An 18,365-nucleotide genomic window follows, 5' to 3' on the forward strand; every position below is an offset into this window, starting at 1 on the left:
CTCCAGTTTAGCCAATCTCTCTTCGTATGATAGGTTTGCAAGTGCAGGTGCCATTTTTGTAGCTGCTCTTTGGATTCTTTCTATTTTCTTTATATTCTTTTTGGTACTGGGGGACCACAATGTCGCTGCATACTCTAATCTAGGCCTTATCAATGTAACCAATATTTTTTTCATCATGTCTTCGTCCAAGTATGTAAACGCCACTTTTATTGATCTTAGCAAGTTGTAAGTCTCCCCGACAATTTTGTTAATCTGTATATCATAGGACAAGTCGTTCGTGATAATTACTCCCAAATCTTTTTCGGATCCTACTTTCTTTACTTCTTTGGTTCCAATTGTATATTTTCCTGATATTCTGTTTTTGCTTTTTCCAAACTCCATTATGCTACACTTAGTATTAAAGTCCACTTCCCATTTCTGACTCCAGTTCCATACCCTATTTAGGTCTTCTTGCAGTGCTTCACAGTCCTCATCAGTTTCTATTTTCCTTAGCAGTTTGGCGTCATCGGCAAAGAAGCTCATGTAGCAGTTCACGTCCTCATCCATGTCATTCATATAGATAGCAAACATTATTGGTGCCAGCACAGATCCTTGCGGTACTCCACTGATCACCTCTTTCCAGTCTGAATATTTTTCTCTGAGCACTACTCTCATCTTTCTACCAGTCAGAAAGTCCTCTATCCATTTTAGTAGGTTTCCCTGTATTCCTCCTATGTGTTCCAGTTTTTTTAGTAGTTTTCTGTGTGGTACTTTGTCAAAGGCTTTTTGCAAGTCTAGGAATGCACAATCAGCCCATCCATTTCTTTCTTGCACTATGTCTATTAGTCTTGAGTAAAAGCATATTAAGTTTGTGGAGCATGATCTTCCTTGTCTGAATCCGAATTGTCTTGGGTTTAATATGTCATTGTCTTCCAGATGTTTTACCCATCTATTCTTGATTATTTTCTCACAAATTTTGGCAATGGTGCTTGTTAGTGATACTGGCCTATAGTTGGTGGGTTCTTCTTTGTTTCCTCCTTTGTGTATTGGTACAATGTTAGCGTTTTTCCAGTCCTCGGGTATCTTTCCTTCTTTGAGTGAGCTGTTTATTAAGATGTGTATTTTGTCTGTTAGTTCTTCTTTGCACTCCTTTAGAATCCAATTTGCAATACCATCCGGGCCATGTGATTTTCTGACATCCAGCCTTGATAAATGTTCTGATATTTCCTTTAGTGATGCTGTAAACTCATTCATGAGGGGAGATTTCTTGTTTTTGTCTATGTCACAATTTGGTATTTTCTCTCTGGTGAAAACAGATTTAAAGTGATTGTTCATGACTTCGGCCATCTCTAAATCTTCTGTGTATTCTATGTTTCCTTGGCATAGTTTCACCAATTCCTGTTTGTTTTTAAGTTTACCATTCACATACCGATAGAATAGTTTGGGTTGCTCTTTGCATTTGTCTATAATATCCTTCTCATGGTTCCTTTTCTCCTCTCTTCTCACATTAACATACTCATTTCTATAGTTAACATAAATTTGCCATTTGCTTTGTTTTTTGTCTTTTCTCCACTTTTTCCAAGCTTTGTCCCTTCTGTCTTTTGCCTCACTGCATCTTTTGTTGAACCAACATTTAATGTACTCTCTCTCTCGCTTTTGTCTTGGTACATGCCTGTTTACCCCTTCATTGTAGTTTTCCATCAATATATTCCATTTCTCTTCCACTGCTGTTTCTTCCCTGTAAAATATTTCCCAGTTTGCATTCCGGAAGAATGTCTTTAGTTTTGTAAAGTCTGTTTTGTTGTACCTCAGTCTTCCTTTCCTATGCTTTTCGTTCCTCTCTATGTCTATTTCTTCCTTTAGTATAGTTTCGATGAGTACATGGTCACTCTTTCCAATTGGTGTCTCATACTGGACTTTATGCACTATTTCAGGCTCTGTTGTAAATATTAGATCTAGTTTCGATGGCTCTTCATTATTTCTGTACCTTGTGTTTTTCATGGACCCATTGGGTCATTGTGTACTCCATGGTCATATCTAGCAGTACATTGCCCCACGAGTCATCTCCTCCTTGCACTGTCATGCTGTCCCAACAAATTTCTTTGCAATTGAAGTCCCCCATAACTACCAGATTACCCTTACCCATTAGTATCTCATTGAGTGATTTTCTTGTGTCATCTAGCATTTTTTTATGTTCAATTTCTTTCCAAGCGCTTGTTTTTGGAGGCACATAAGTCACCACAAACTTTCTACTTTTCATATTCTTGCCTTCGACTTTTATCATGATCAATTCAGCATTACCTTTGCCCTCTGCAATTTTTGTCACCTTTAGGTCTTTCTTGGCCAAGAACATGATTCCCCCTCCCTGCTTCTTGTCCCTGTTTTTTATCCAGTAGTTGTATAAACCTTGTCCGATAACAGTGGATGGTATTTCACCTCTTAGTTTAGTCTCTACAATTCCCATTATGTCTGGATTTGCTTCTAACAGATAATCATTGAGTTCGTTCAGTCCCGAAATTAGTCCGTCAATGTTGGTATAGGCCACTTTTAATTTTCTTCCTTCTCCCTGGTTTCTTCTTCCCTTGTTTTGTTCGTTTTGAAGCGCCATTGTCTTAATCTCAAGTCTATTACTCTCCACTGGAATTCTTTGCAATCTGTGTGTGTGTGTGTGTGTGTGTGTGTGTGTGTGTGTGTGTATTTACCTAGTTGTATTTACCTAGTTGTATTTTACGGGAAGGGGAGCTATGCTCGTGGGGTCCCGTCTTCATATCTCATTTTATCTAAACTATTTTTAAATTCATGTATTGTTTTTGCACACACCACTTTCTCATCTAACTTGTTCCAACTGTCTATTGCTCTGTGAGGAAAGCTGTTCTTTTTAAAATCTCTTCTATAGCTGTCTTTTTTTATTTTCTTTCCGTGTCCTCTTGTATTTCTGTCATCCCATTTTATCAGATTCTCTCTATCAGTAATTTCTATGCCTTTCATGATTCTGTAAATAGCTATCAAATCTCCTCTCTCTCTTCTTTGCTCTAGTGTCTGTAGTTTAAGTTTTTGTAGTCTCTCTTCATATGATAGTTTTGAGAGTGTTGGTGCCAGTTTTGTAATTGCTCTTTGTATTCTTTCAAGTTTTTTTATACATTTTTTTGTACTTGGTGACCATATCGTTGCTGCATATTCCAATCTTGGTCTTATCAGGGTGATTAGGATTTTCCTCACCATTTCTTCATCCAGGTATGTAAATGCCACTTTGATTGTTCTTATTAAATTATAAGTTTCTCCAAAAATCTTATTTATATGTTTCTCAGGTGACATATTATTCATAACAATGACTCCCAGGTCCTTCTCATTTTCTACTTTTTTTATTCCTTCTTTTCCCAAATTGTATGATCCTGTTATTCTGCTTTTGCTTTTTCCAAATTCCATTATACTACACTTTTTTGTATTGAACTCCATCTCCCACTTCCTACTCCATTCTTGTACTTTATTTAGATCTCTCTGTAGTGATTCACAATCTTCTTCAGTTTTCACTCTTTTCAGTAATTTTGCATCATCTGCAAAGAAGCTCATATAGCTTTCAATTCCTTCATCCATATCATTAATATATATAGCAAACATTATTGGGGCCAGAACTGTTCCCTGCGGGACACCGCTTATTACTTCATTCCATTTTGAGTGCTGATCTCTTATCACTACTCTCATTTTTCTTTCTTGCAAAAAGTCTTCCATCCAATTTAGCAATTTACCTTGTATTCCTCCTTCATATTCTAATTTCTTAAGCAACTTCTTATGTGGTACTTTGTCAAAAGCTTTTTTTAGGTCTAGAAATGCACAATCAGCCCATCCATCTCTTTCTTGTATTATATCTATTAGCCTTGAATAGAAACATATTAAATTGGTGACGCATGATCGTCCTTGTCTGAATCCAAATTGCCTTGGATTTAGTACGTTGTTTTTTTCCAAGTATTTTACCCATCTACTTTTGATAATTCTTTCACATATTTTTGCTATTGTACTTGTTAGAGAGACTGGTCTATAGTTGGTAGGTTCTTCTTTATTTCCTCCTTTATATATAGGTACTATATTTGCTTTTTTCCAATCTTCTGGAACTTTTCCTTCTTTTAAGGAACTGCTTATTATGCTATGTATTTTGTCTGCCAGTTCATTCCTGCATTCTTTCAGAATCCAGTTTGCTATTTCATCTGGCCCATGCGATTTTCTGACATCAAAATTACCCAAGTGTGTCAATATTTCATTCTTTGTTACTTCTATTTCTTCCATAGGGGGGACTTTTTCCTTCCACTCAATCTCTTCAGGTTGTATATTTTCCCTTGTAAACACTGATTTAAAATGTTTGTTCATAATTTCTGCCATTTCCATTTCCTCAGTGTATTCAACTCCTCCTTGTCTTAATTTCTCTAAGTCTTGTTTGTTTTTCAGTTTATTGTTTACAAATCTGTAGAATAGTTTTGGTTGATCTTTACACTTTTCTATAACATCTTTTTCATATTTTCTTTTTTCCTCTCTGCACTTTTGTACATATTCATTTCTATAACCAGTATATATTTTCCATTTTTCAGGTCTGTCTTTTTTCCATCTGTTCCAGGCTTTGTCTCTTTTGTCCTTTAACTCCCTACAACTTTTGTTGTACCAGCATTTTACATATTCTTTTTCTTGTTTTTGTCTTGGGACATACTTTTCCACTCCTTTTTTGTAAATTTTTGTCAAAATATTCCATTTCTCTTCCACTGTTGTCTCTTCTTTGTATATTTCTTCCCAGTTTTCTTGTTGGAAGAATTCTCTTATTTTATCAAAGTTTGTTTTTTCATACATCATTCTTCCTTTTCTATATTGTTCATTTCTTTTCATATATTTTTCTTCATTAAGTTCCAGTTCAATCAATATGTGGTCACTTTTACCTATTGGTGTTTTATATTCAATCTTGTCCACTATTCTAGGTTCAGATGTAATTATTAAGTCTAGCCTCGATGGTTCTTCTTCATTTCTATACCTAGTGTTCTCTTGTATCCATTGTGTCATTGAATGGTCAGTAATCATCTCAAGTAGAGCATTTCCCCATGAGTCATCACCACTCTTTACTGTCATTTCTTCCCAGCAGATTTCTTTGCAATTAAAGTCGCCCATCATAACTATTCTTCCTCCGTCTTCCATTATTTTAGTTAATGCTATCTTTGTGTCCTCTAACATACTTTTATGTTCATTCTCCTCCCATGAGGCTGTTTTCGGAGGCACATAATTGATCACAAATTTTCTGCTCTTCTTATCTCGGTCTTCCACTTCTATCATAATCATCTCTACTGTATTCTTTCCATATATGACACCTTTCACGTTTATATCCTTCTTAGTCAGGAACATAACTCCACCCCCTTGTTTTTTCTCTCTGTTTCTAATCCAATAATTGTATGTATCATGTCCTACACTGTTGGGTGGTAGTGGGCCTTTTAATTTTGTTTCTACAATTCCCATTATGTCCGGTTCTTTTTCTTTCAAATAATCATTCAGTTCATTCAATCCTGTTATCAATCCATCTATATTTGTGTAAGACACTCTTAGTTTTCTGCCACTTCCATTGTATTCTCTGTTTCCCTTATGTTTTTCTTTAGTATGTCGAACTGCTTTATTTTCATGTTCACTACTCTCCAATAGAATCTCTCTTTCTCTGACTCCGTTCTTTCCTCGTTTTTTGCCTTAGCTTCAATTCTTTTCTGCTTTTCTGCCTCTCTTTCCTCCTTATTCATTTCTCTTTTTATCCATACCTTTTTATATTGATCATTTGTTGCTAGTTTCCCTGTCTTGGATAGAATTTTCTCTGCTGTTGTTTGTGACCTGAATTTAATCTTAATTGGTCTGGTCTTATCTGTACTATATTTTCCGAGTCTGAATTTTTCCTCAATTTCCTTTATAATTTCTGGTTCATCTTCCTGGACTAATTTTAATAAACTGCTTACTCTTTCATTTTCCTCCTTGATTCTTGCAGTTCTATCTGGGTTATGCTTCTCTTCCATTCCTAATATAATTATACATTTCTTTTTGTCAGCTAATTCTCTTACTATATTCTCCTTCTGTCTCATCACTTTAATAACTGAGTCTTCATTATGTTCTTTCAATTGCTGTTTGACTATGTCAGTGAATGAAACCTTATTCCCTTCTTGAGTTATTCTCCAATTTTTAGCTTCTGTAGCTAGTTTCTCTCTGTTTTCATTACTATTCTTCTTCAATTTCTCATTCTCCTCTTTTACATTTCCTAACTGTCTTTTTAGGTCCTCTATTTCTTCAGTTAAGTTTCTGTTAGCCTTCTCTAGTTGTTCCAACCTTTCAATTCTTTGAAAAATGGAGTCTACGTTACCTAACTTACGCTCCAAGTCCTCGATCACCTTATCAACTCTCTCCTCTAGTCTTATCAGTCGGGGGGGGGGGGGGGGTTGTGTCCCCCCCACCCTCTTTAAATCCCTGGAACATATTCTCGTCACTTTCTTCTGTATTGCTCCTCTCTATACTTCTAATCTTTACATTTTTATTAGACATTTGATCCTCGCTAAGTCTTTTGTTTACCTTCCGCTTGTCTGGCTGGTCAAAGTCTACTCCCTCCTCATTTCCTTCCATTTCCCTCAGTAATCCCTCCCCTTTTCCTCTTTCCCTACGTTCCCACTACTCCACGAGCAATTTCCCCCCCACCCTGCAAAAACACTAGGCACTTCTCTTTGCGTTGGGATCCACAGACTTCACTTTTCTTCAGAACGTCTTCTAAGCCGTCCATTCGTTGAAGTGTGTGTGTGTGTGTGTGTGTGTGTGTGACTGAGTTTCCAAATGGATTGTTTATGACTTGAAGGGAGGATAAACACAAGTCTTCCAAGTTCCAAGGTTGTTATTCAAAGAAAAACATTACACAAAAATATAAAATACAAGCTTTAGGTTGATTTGTACAACCATCTTCAGGTAAGTAAAAATAGACATACAGATCACTATTTGAATATAGATATATGAAGATACTAGGAGAGGTAGGTTGAAGCTGGATGTCATGTCCTGGGGAGTGAGTGCTTCATCCCACCTTTCCTACTATTTTCATATACTGTATCAATATTTAGATACTGGTCTTTATGTTCATTTTTACTAACCTGTAGATTGTTGGATAAGTCAACCAAAAGCTTGTATTTTATATTTTTGTTTAGTGTTCTAAAAGATAAATGTTCTAAAAGCTAAAGATAAATGTGGGTAAAAGTAAGGTGATGAGATGTACAAGGGGTGAAAGTGGCAGTAGACTGGAAGTGAACATTAAGGGAGAGCGACTGGAGGAAGTGGATAGTTTTAGATACTTGGGTGCAAGTGTAGCAGGAAAAGGTGGAGTGAAGGTGGAGGTAGAATGTAGATTGAGAGAAGCGAGTAAATGCCTTGGTGGTTTAACCCCTTCCATACGGTGCCGCACACGTAGGCGTCATGGGGAGCGAGTGTATTCGCGAGGCTGCCATATCGGCGTCTTGATTATATTTATTGTAGTCGCCCCTCCATAATGACATTCTTTCTAATTCTTTTGTAATTGCATTTTCTATGGTTATCAAAATTCACGGGTGAAGAGAGAACGATCGATATAAGCGGTGACTATATTTTATGATGCGAGTATTATTACGACACGTCGTACGGCTGGCATTGGCTGCTGCCACCGAGATCTAAGTTCATGACGCGTACGTGTGCGGCACCGTATGGAAGGGGTTAAAGAGTGTAATGAGGAATAGACATTTGGGAATGGATGCTAAGAGGAGACTGTATGAAGGAGTGATTGTGCCAACAGCACTGTATGGGGCAGAAACGTGGAACATAAGAGAAGAAGAGAGAAGGAGTTTGAATGTGTTTGAGATGAGGTGTCTGAGAAGTATGGTGGGGGTTACTAGGCTGGATAGAGTGAGAAATGAGGAGGTGAGGAGGAGAACAGGGGTGAAAAAGGATTTGGGAGATAGGGTTTATGAAAGAATATTAGGATGGTTTGGACACATGGAAAGAATGAGTGAAGAAAGACTAGTAAAAGAGGTATGGAAGGCAGATGTGGAGGGAGTGAACATGAGGGGACGTCCTAGGATGAGGTGGATGGATGGGGTGAAGGGGGCTTTGGGGAAGAGGGGAATGTCTGTTGAGGAAGGAAGGGAGAGGACGGAAGACAGAGGTGAATGGAGAATGGTTGTATATGGATGATGTTGTGACTGCATGAGGAGGAATGGGCGGGGGGTTGGGGGTGGGGTAGTATGTGTGAGTAAATTTTGACGCAGCCCGAAGGGATTTCTCCCCGTCCTCGCCTTATATGCAAAGGGGGACGGAGAGGGGGGGTCGCCGATTAAATGAAGCGGCCTTGCTGTGGATGTGCTGTGTCTTGCGACACTGCTTCTGACCCAGGGCGGTGGGCAGGGTGCAGGGATGACCCGTCATCCAGGAGGTGCTCAGATGAGAGGAAGGGTGGGAGGGGTGTGGAGTGTATTTAGGGATGAAATGGGTGGGAGTGTTTTTATGCCTTTCCCTTTTTGGCTACCTCCCTTGGAAGGGGGAAAAAGCTTTGGTATATGTATGTATGTTTAGTGTTCTATCAAATAACACCTTGGAACTAGGGAGCCTTGTGTTTAACCTCCCTTCAAGTTATATACAATCCATTTGGAAAATTGCGAAAATCACTAAGATAGTGGATACAGAATTAGTTCTGGTCTTCAATCAAACGTGTCTACATGAGAATTTACTGCCCATTTATACCTATACCTATATATATATATATATATATATATATATATATATATATATATACATGTAATATGTGTATATATGTATGTATGCATGTATAACCCTGTGATAGGGGAGAAAGAACACTGGCAATGACTTTTCCCACTTGAACCATAAAAGGCAACAAAAATGGGACATGGATAGTACTAGGCATCCTACTCTCTGTAATCCCAAAGGGGACATTACTGAGAAGAGGAAGGGCATAGAGGGTCTGGGAGGAGTTTTCCAACCAGAACCCTAAAGTTTGGTTCTTTTAATGTGTGTGGATGTGGTACAGCTGAGAGTAAAATGAAAGAGATAGGCAATGTGTTTATGAGAAGAAAGATGGATGTGTTTGCGTTAAATGAAACCAAGTTGAAAGGTAGGGGCAATTTAGAGTTCAGTAGTGTAGTTGGGAGGGTGTCAAGAGTGAAGAGAAGACGAGGGAGAGAAAGGGTGGCTAAATTAGTAAGTGAAGAGATAGGTAAACATGTGGTGGAGTGGAAGGAGTTTTCTTCAAGGTTAATGTGGATGAAGGTGAAACTGGGAAGGGAAATATGGGTCTTTGTAAATGCATATGGGCCTGGTAGTGAGAAGAGTGCAGAGGAAAGGAAAGCTTTTTGGATAGATTTAAATGAGTGCATAGAGGGTTTAGGGAGAAATGTCAATGTAGTGGTATTGGAAGACCTTAATGCTAGGGTAGGAAATGAACCAATTGACGGAGTGGTTGGGAAGTTTGGAGATCCAAGAAAAAAATCATAGTGGAGATTTGATGGTGGAGATGTGTCTAGAGAGTTGATGATAGCAAATACAATGTTTAGGAAGACAGTCAAACATAAGTATGCATGAGAGAGGGTGGTAGATGGAAGAGTGGTAGATAGGGCTTTAATGGACTATATAGTGGTAACCAGGAGAAGAGTAGGAAGAGTTTTGGACGTACATGTTCTGAGGGGAGAGAGTGGGGGAATATCAGATGGTTTTTTGGTGGAAGGTAAGATGAAAGTGAAGGATAGATGGAGAAAGAGGAAAAGGACAGAAGATAGGGAGGTGCTTAGAGTAAACTGCTTAACCCTTTCCATATGATGACGTCTACATAGGCATCATGAAGCTTGAGTGGGGTATGAGGATGCTGGTGTTGGTGTCTTGATTATAAAAGTTTTGTAGTTGTAGAGAGTGACCCCCAAATTCTGTGAACTGGCTTGATCTTGTTTTCTGTGTTTATTATTACTCACTGAAAGAGAATGAGTAATACAGTAGTGACTTTATGTTTTATAATGTGAGTAGTGTGATGCATCAATTATCGTACCTCAGGCATCCAATGCTGCGTGCAAGAACTTGACTTGTATTGAAGAGGTTAAGTGAGAAAGAAAAGGAGAAAGAGTACAAGAAGAAGCTGAGAGAGGAGTGAAGGATAGAGTAGAACTAGGAGTGGAGGAGGAATGGGGATATTTTAAGGAGGGAGTTACAAGGGGTGCAAAGTTGGTGTGTGGAAGGAGGATGGGAGGAAATAGAAGGAAGGGTAGCGAGTGGTGGGATGAGGAAGCAATGAAGGTTGTAGAAAAGAAGCAAGCATTCACAGATTGGTTACAAAATAGGATGTGAGAACCATATGAGAGGTATAAACAAAAGAGAAGAGAAGTAAAGCATAAGATAAAGGAGGCAAAGAGGAGAGTGGATGTGAAATGAGGTAAGAGTATGACAGAAAATTTTGAAAGTAATAAAAAGGTGTTTTGGAAGGAAATTAAGAGAGGAAGAGGAGGCAAATCAAGTAGAGAAGAAAAGATAAAAGGTGGGAGATAGAAAGATGATAATGGAAGCAACAGCAGTAAGAGGAAGATGGGCAGAGTATTTTAGGGAGTTGCTAAATGTGAAGGAGAATAGGGAGGGAAATGTAGTTGCAGTGGGAAGCACTAAGAAAATGACAGTGATGAATAAGGAAAAAGGAGGAGAAATAAGCAAAGATGAGGTGAAAGCAGTTATCAAAATGATAAGAGCAGGTAAGGCACCTGGGTTGGATGGGTGTCATGCATACATACATACATACATACATATACCAAGGCTTTTTCCCCCTTCCAAGGGAGGTAGCCAAAAAGGGAAAGGCATAAAAACACTCCCACCCATTTCATCCCTAAATACACTCCACACCCCTCCCACCCTCCCTCTCATCTGAGCACCTCCTGGATGACGGGTCATCCCTGCACCCTGCCCACAGCCCTGGGTCAGAAGCAGTGTCACAAGACACAGCACATCCCCAGCAAGGCCGCTTCATTTAATCGGCGACCCCCCCTCTCCGTCCCCCCTTGCATGCATGGGTGTCATGCAGTGTCTAAAAAAGGGAACAGTGATGGTGGACTGGCTGGTGAGGTTGTTAAATGTTTGTCTAAAAGAGGGTAGAGTGCTGGAGGAGTGCCTGTATAGTTACACTTTACAAGGGAGTGTAGTAATTTCAGAGGAAATAATTTGTTGAGTGTAGTTGGGACTTATGGGAGAGGGAGGAACAGAGGGAGTAATTGGTGATGGGTTTAGAACAGGTAGGGGTTGCATAGATTAGATTTTTGTGGTAAAGCAGATATGTGAGAAAGCTTTAGGAAAAGGTAAGGATGTTTGCATGAGGGGACAGAGGGGGGGTTGCCGATTTAATGAAGCAGCCATGCTCTGGATGTGCTGTGTCTTGTGGCATTGCTTCTGACCCAGGGCACTGGACAAGATGCAGGGATGACCCATCATCCAGGAGGTGCCTAGATAAGAGGGAGGGAAGAGGGTAGAGGGAGTGGAGTATGTTTATTTATTTATATTAACCTAAGTTACTTAATTGTAGTAAACTGGAAAGTAGCAATTCTCATTGGATCCCATTGCCTGCTCTTCCAAATTATCATACCTAGCCTTAGATTCATGTACATTTCCAACATAATCCATTACCTTTAGTCTTTCCTTTGTGTACCAACCCAATTCTCCTGCACCAAAACAGACACTATTGAGAGTTTTACATTGTCTTTTGAAAGTAGTCTTAACTCCCTAAATATCTCTGACAACAGCCTAGATGTGCAGATAGACAGCATAGTCATGGGTTATTGATTTCAACTGGAATAACCCTTTTAAGAAGTTTTCATATTGGTGTATCATTGGTGCTTGGCTGTGTGCATGTTGATTCAGCAATGCTGTCTTTAGGCACTCAAAGAAGCAAGGGTATACATGACACAGATATTTTTGTAGTGTTCTTACACAAAATACTGCATCATATTCACACTACACCATCTGGATGCCACAAGCTTTGTAAACAGTGATTTTCACAAAGTAATACAAATATTTTTCCATCTCAGCCCAAGTGTGCCAGTATAAAGGTTAATTATGGTGATTTGTTACTACAAAGTAAAACTAAATAATCTTTACATGACAAGTTAGATACATTATTTTAGGTTATGTACAGTATATACTGTATGAAAAATGAAAGCTTAACTGAAAGTAGCACTAAGAACATACCAATCCACCTTTACCCAGCTACTAAAACTGTGATAATAGTGAACATATCATAAAACTGAAAATTAAGTTCCAATATAGGTCTAATAAGAGAAAAAAGTTTTTCATATATTGTTTAGTCAGTATTGTTTCTCTGAATTCAGAAAAAAAAATTCTGCAGGTTAAAGAAATAGAAATTTAAACTGTTTGTGTCTGCCGGTACAAGAATGTAGTTTTATGTAACTTGAATTACATAATTATCAGTGATGTTGATAACCTCATCATTGCATCAGCCCCTATCCAACACCCTGTCTTCCTCATTAATGTATCTTCTGTCTTATTTTGTTTTTATTTTCCTTTTTGTAATAATTATTCCCTATGTAATTTCTTTGTTATTCACTCATCACTTCTGGTTTTATTTTCCTAAGCTTGTCTGATAAATTTAATGAAAATTAAAAAAAAACAATATCTCATATCATTTGTTTTGCACATGCTTTAAAAAAAGGCCATTTAGTATTATTGTAAGAGAATCTACCCCTATCATTTAGCTCCCCATGCATGTTCTGTGTGTGAATAACATTATTGTTGCTGGGCAGTTATTGTAAGCTTTCTTCTGTCTTTCTCTCTTGAGTTCTGTATGTTATTACATACATATACCAAAGGCTTTTTTCCCCCGTACACAGGAGGTAGCCAAAAGACAAAGGCATAGAATCCACTCCCACCCATTCCATCCCCTACATACTCCACTCCCCTCTTCCCTCCCTCTTATCTTGGCACCTCCTAGATGATGGGTTATCCCTGCATCTTGTCCACTTCCCTGGGTCAGAAGCAGTGTTGCAAGACACAGCAAAGCCACTTCATTGATTCAATGACTCCCCCTCTCCATCCCCTCATGCACAGAAGGAGAGACGGGGAGAAATCCCTTAGGGCTGCATCAATTTATTTCTCATACATACTCACTAGCCCCCCATCCCCCACCCACTCCCCCTCATGCATATATGTTATTACTATATTATTATTCTCTGTCCTTTTTCTCCTTTTCTTCCCAATTGTGTATTTTCCTCAGTTCTTTCATTTTCATAATTCCTAAATTTTATATTGAATATAATGGTCTCTGAAGGTAATGGTAAGTCATTCTTATCTAACTCTTCATCTAAGTAGGTCATCCAAAGGAATCTTTGTGAATGATGAGACACCTTCATGGTTTACTAATTTGAATCTTTAATCTGGTTTTGCATTTCCAAGTTACTCTAAAAGATTAAACTTTTTCACACGGGAAGTGGAAATAGTTCCAACTAACAGAGTAAGAATTATTACTGTACTAACAATTTGGAGAGTCGAGGCTGAATCTATTGAAGAAATTATTGGTCTCACTGGGTTCTTTGGATTGTGTCTTGGTTAAACTGTACATACAAGGTAAAGGAGGGCCAATTGTACCTGTCTGTGGATCACCATTCACTGATTTGACTATCGTTAGATTTATACAGTACTACCTCTCATTAACGGATGTTAATTAGCTGCGTTTGCAGTGTTTTCGGTGTTTTTGGTGCTGTTGTTTAGTGCTGTGCAATCATTATGCCACCCAAAAACCACTCCAAATCAACGGATTATTCACATCAACGGACACCGTTACCCCCCCTTTTAGTCCGTTAATGAGAGGTAGTACTGTATATTCACAGGTTTGTTCTTATACATGTACTGTTGCTTTAGGAACACTTGCATTCATAGCAAGCTTATGCTGTCTGACTTCATCTTAAAGATAGACTGCACCTTCGTCCCTCACCCCGTCCCTCTTCACAAACGCATTTTATACATATGTCTATTTTTCTTTTCATTCTTTATGAAGTGGGAGCACTGAAGATTGTACGCCAGGTTCCTACATTAGAGGAACAGGAGAAGTCTCATCCAGAATTAGAATTAGGCGGCAGATTCCGGCCTCATCATTGCCGTGCTCGTCATCGTGTAGCTGTCATCGTACCATTTAGGGATCGTGCATCCCACTTGGCACTTTTCACATATCATCTGCATCCTATGCTTGAACGCCAACAGATTGATTATGCCATCTACATCATTGAACAAGCAGGTAAATTTGATTTTGTCTAAGGAAGGTGATTGTTTTTTTAACCTAAGTAATACTGTCTCCACACTTAAGTAAGGACAAGCTATTTCAGCATTCCTTTTTAGATGAGAAATAGGTTATGTATCTTTGCAAGTACCTATGAGTGAAAAATGATGTGTATATATAGTTTAGAGTTTGTGTAGGGTACAGAGCACCTTTTTTTGATGTCCTCTTTAAAATACTTATGATGCCTTACTCTTAAAATTTATAATAGAATAGCATGTCATTATAACTCATGTCCCCATATCCAGAGATCATAACTTTGTGATTTTTTTCTTTCTTTTCTTTTCTTTTCTTTTCTCAACAGAATACAATTGCCTGATGAGAGTGAAAGTAAAATAAAGTTATCATTATTATTTTGATTAGTGAAAAGGTTGACATAGAGGTCTTTATAGATTTGTACATATTTCAGGAGACAGGTGCCTCAAGTTATTGTTAGAAATTAGGTAGTAGAGTTTACCCAGTTGTATTATAAGGGAAGGGAGCTATGCTCGTTGTGACCCATCTTTGTATCTTCAGCATCAAGTTTGTTCTTAAATTCTTGCATGGTTTTTGCATTTACTATTGTTTTGTTCAATTTGTTCCAGATGTCCACCACCACTGTGTGGGAAACTTTTTTTTTTCAGATATCTTCTATAACTATCCTTTTTGAGTTTCTTTTCATGTCCTCTTGTTTTTCTTTTATCCTACTTTAATAAATCTTCTCTGTCTTCATATGTACTGAACAATACACAATTTAAACATTAATAGTCACTGCAAAAAAGACTCGGACCTACCTGGTAAAATGGTATGGAACCGAGGTACGTATGTTATTTGCGATAAGTAGGCTATACAGTCGGTTGCTGTCACTGGCGACATCTGTCATCTTTCTCAGCAAGTCTGTGGACCACATGGCGGACTGCTTGGCCACTCAGTGTTGTTTGAGAGGCTGAGGGGGGATGCTGTAGAGGTTTGCTACTGACCATTGTGTCCAGGATTTTGGAGCTACAGCTTTTCTGGCCTATGATTTGCCTCCAGTGCTTTAAACATGGTTCACAAATATTTATCCCAAGAGGAGAAAGCTAGGATTTTGGCCTGGAGACAGGAAAAAGTGCCAATTAAAGAGATCGTCAAGCGTTCTGGCTGGGCCAAGTCTACAATGATGGCGTTGCTGGCGGTAGCTCGCAGCAGCTCGCGGCCTCCCACCCGACGTTTGTCCTGAGCACAAACCCATCCCTGGATGCCCTCGAAAGACTTCAAAGGCAACTGACAACCTTCAAAAAAGGGAAGTAAGGAAAAATCCAAGGGTTACTGCTGCACAACTAAAGGAAAGTCACCCGAAACTTCTAGAAAATGTCTCAGTAAGGACAGTAATGCACCGCCTGCAGAAGGACCTGAAGCTCCCTAGCCGTACCGCTGCCCGCAAGCCTTTACTCACCGACCGCATGCGGAAGGCTAGGCTGGCATTTGCAAAGCAGTATGCTAAGTGGACGAAAGAAGAGTGGTCTAAGGTCATGTGGTCTGATGAAAGCACATTTCAACTCATCCCAAGCCAGCACGTGAAGGTCAGACGCCCGTCAACAGCAAGCCGGTATGATGCGGCCTACACATCCCCTACTGTGAAGCACTGTGAATCTGTCATGGTTTGGGCATGTTTTAGTGGTGCATTCGGTCGAGGAGGGCTGTATTTCCTGCCAAAGAATATGATGATGAATAGTGACCGGTATATTAGTGTGTTAAATGACCATCTCCTTCAGTGTTACAATATTCATGCCAGCAACATTTTCATGCATCAGTGCTCCGTGTCACAAAGCAAGGAAGGTGACCAACTGGCTCTCTGAAAAGAATATTCAAGTCTTGCAGTGGCCAGGAAATAGTCCTGATCTCAATCTGATTGAGAACTGTTGGCATGTAATTGAAAAACTAACTTGCAGAAAACAAACAGTCATCCTTGCCTAAGCTCATTGATACAATTAAGAAAGTGTGGTGCGTAAAAGCAGCAATGACTGCAACAGCACTGTAGGAGAGAGGCCAAATGCAGAGTATGGGATCCAATATATTTTACTTTTCGCCCAGCAGGGCTTCTTCAGATATAACAGTTGAGAAACATTTTACTCCTTATATAGCCCGAGCTCGCGGGGAGAAGCAAACATAAAAAGGGTGTACACACAATTTGCGCAAATTGCTTGTTACTTGGTTATTAAAATTGTTAAACATAGATTCAATGCAGGCCATAATTCTGACTGGAATAATTCCAAGATTTTAAAATATGAAAACCATACAATTAAACGTAGATGTTTTGAATCTGCGTTTATATCCCTCACTGATAATATAAATCAAAACAGTGGAATTTTTGTAATAGATAAACATACATACATACATATACCAAGGCTTTTTCCCCCTTTCAAGGGAGGTAGCCAAAAAGGGAAAGGCATAAAATCACTCCCACCCATTTCATCCCTTAATACACTCCACACCCCTCCCACCCTCCCTCTCATCTGAGCACCTCCTGGATGACGGGTCATCCCTGCACCTTGCCCACCGCCCTGGGTCAGAAGCAGTGTCGCAAGACACAGCACATCCACAAGGCCGCTTCATTTAATCGGCGACCCCCCCTCTCCGTCCCCCCTTGCATATAAGGGGAGGACGGGGAGAAATCCCTTCGGGCTGCGTCAAAATTTGCTCACACATACTACCTCCCCCCCCCCCCGCCCATTCCTCCATATGCAATCACAACGTCATCCATATACAACCATTCTCCACCCGTCTGGGTTATTGGCTGCTTGTTATTGTGGCAAAGTAGCATGCAGTCGATACTTTAGGGTCTATATGGGGCGCCCCTACGGACCAGAGCCACACATCATTTTGTCTATGATAGAAGAAAACTCTGTTCATAGAGAAATGATGACACTTTTATACTACGACTGTCCCTCCGTTATGCTGTCCCCCAACCCCTTGTTGCTGTCCTGTACCATTTCTCTGAGTATTCTCTTTCTGTGATGGGGGAATTCCCTGTGGTGGGGGAAAAGAACACTGCCACCAAGAATTCCCACTTGGATCGTAAGAGGCGAGAAGAAAGGGACGGGGATTGGGATTAGGCATCCTTCTCCCTGTAGCCCCATGGGGCATATCTCCTAAAAATAAAAATAAATAAACCATTGGCAATTTTAATAACCAAGTAACAAGCAATTTGTGCAAATTGTGTGTACACCCTTTTTATGTTTGTTTCTCCCCGCGAGCTCGGGCTATATAAGGAGTTAAATGTTTCTCAACTGTGTTATTATTTATGAAGAAGCCCTGTTGGGCGAAATGTCAAATATATTGGATCCCATACTCTGCATTTGGCCTCTCTCCTAAAGTGTGGTGCACTGAAATGGGAGAGGATTACTTTCGCAAATTGAGTGACATACATACATACACATACATATACCAAGGCTTTTCCCTCCTTACAAGGGAGGTAGCCAAAAAGGCATAAAATCATTCCCACCCATTCCATCCCTGAATACACTCCTCACCCCTCCATCCTCCCTCTCATCTTAGTGACAGCATGCCAAAATGACTACAAGACGTTATCAAGAACAAGGGGAACATGACTAAATATTAAAAGAAAGTGTCTATATACATTATGCCCATTTTTATTGTTATCTATGCACGTGACTGCTAATTTTGTTTATAGTCGGGGTAGGTCCAAATCTTTTTTGCGGTGACTGTAGCTTACATATACCAAAGGCTTTTTCCCCCCTTACACAGGAGATAGCTAGACCAATGCAAAATGGCTGTCTGTGTTGTGGACGCTATCATGTCATAGCCATGATAGCGTGAATGAATGCGGTGGCATGGACTTGAAAACTGTCGAAGTTTTCGCAATTTTCTTGTTATAACTAGGCCTGTGCACTGTCGCCGTCGGCAGGCTAGCTACGAAACGTGTCAAAATAGTACGTCATTGCCTGAGGCATTTTTGCACTGAAGCCACACATAAGGCGCACCACCCAATTTTGGCCAATTTTAAGGATTTTGTCTGCGCCTTATGGTCCGAAAAATACGCGATGGTGATCCTAGGGGAGGGCCTGGGAGG

The 18,365-nt window shown here is 39.5% G+C and overlaps 1 protein-coding gene across 10 annotated transcripts in view; it reads left to right on the forward strand.

The window, feature by feature from the left end:
- Window positions 1-18,365, forward strand: part of LOC143030932 (beta-1,4-galactosyltransferase 1-like) — an 86,154-nt gene that overhangs the window by 47,243 nt on the left and 20,546 nt on the right. For all 10 annotated transcript variants that reach the window (XM_076194211.1, XM_076194204.1, XM_076194203.1 and 7 more), the window contains one exon: window positions 14,039-14,275. In XM_076194211.1, the coding sequence (XP_076050326.1) occupies window positions 14,039-14,275 (237 nt within the window). The remainder of the gene's footprint in view (window positions 1-14,038; window positions 14,276-18,365) is intronic.

This window comes from Oratosquilla oratoria, chromosome 12, assembly GCF_046742065.1.
Source record: "Oratosquilla oratoria isolate Oo_2021 chromosome 12, ASM4674206v1, whole genome shotgun sequence".
Classification (NCBI taxonomy): domain Eukaryota; kingdom Metazoa; phylum Arthropoda; class Malacostraca; order Stomatopoda; family Squillidae; genus Oratosquilla; species Oratosquilla oratoria.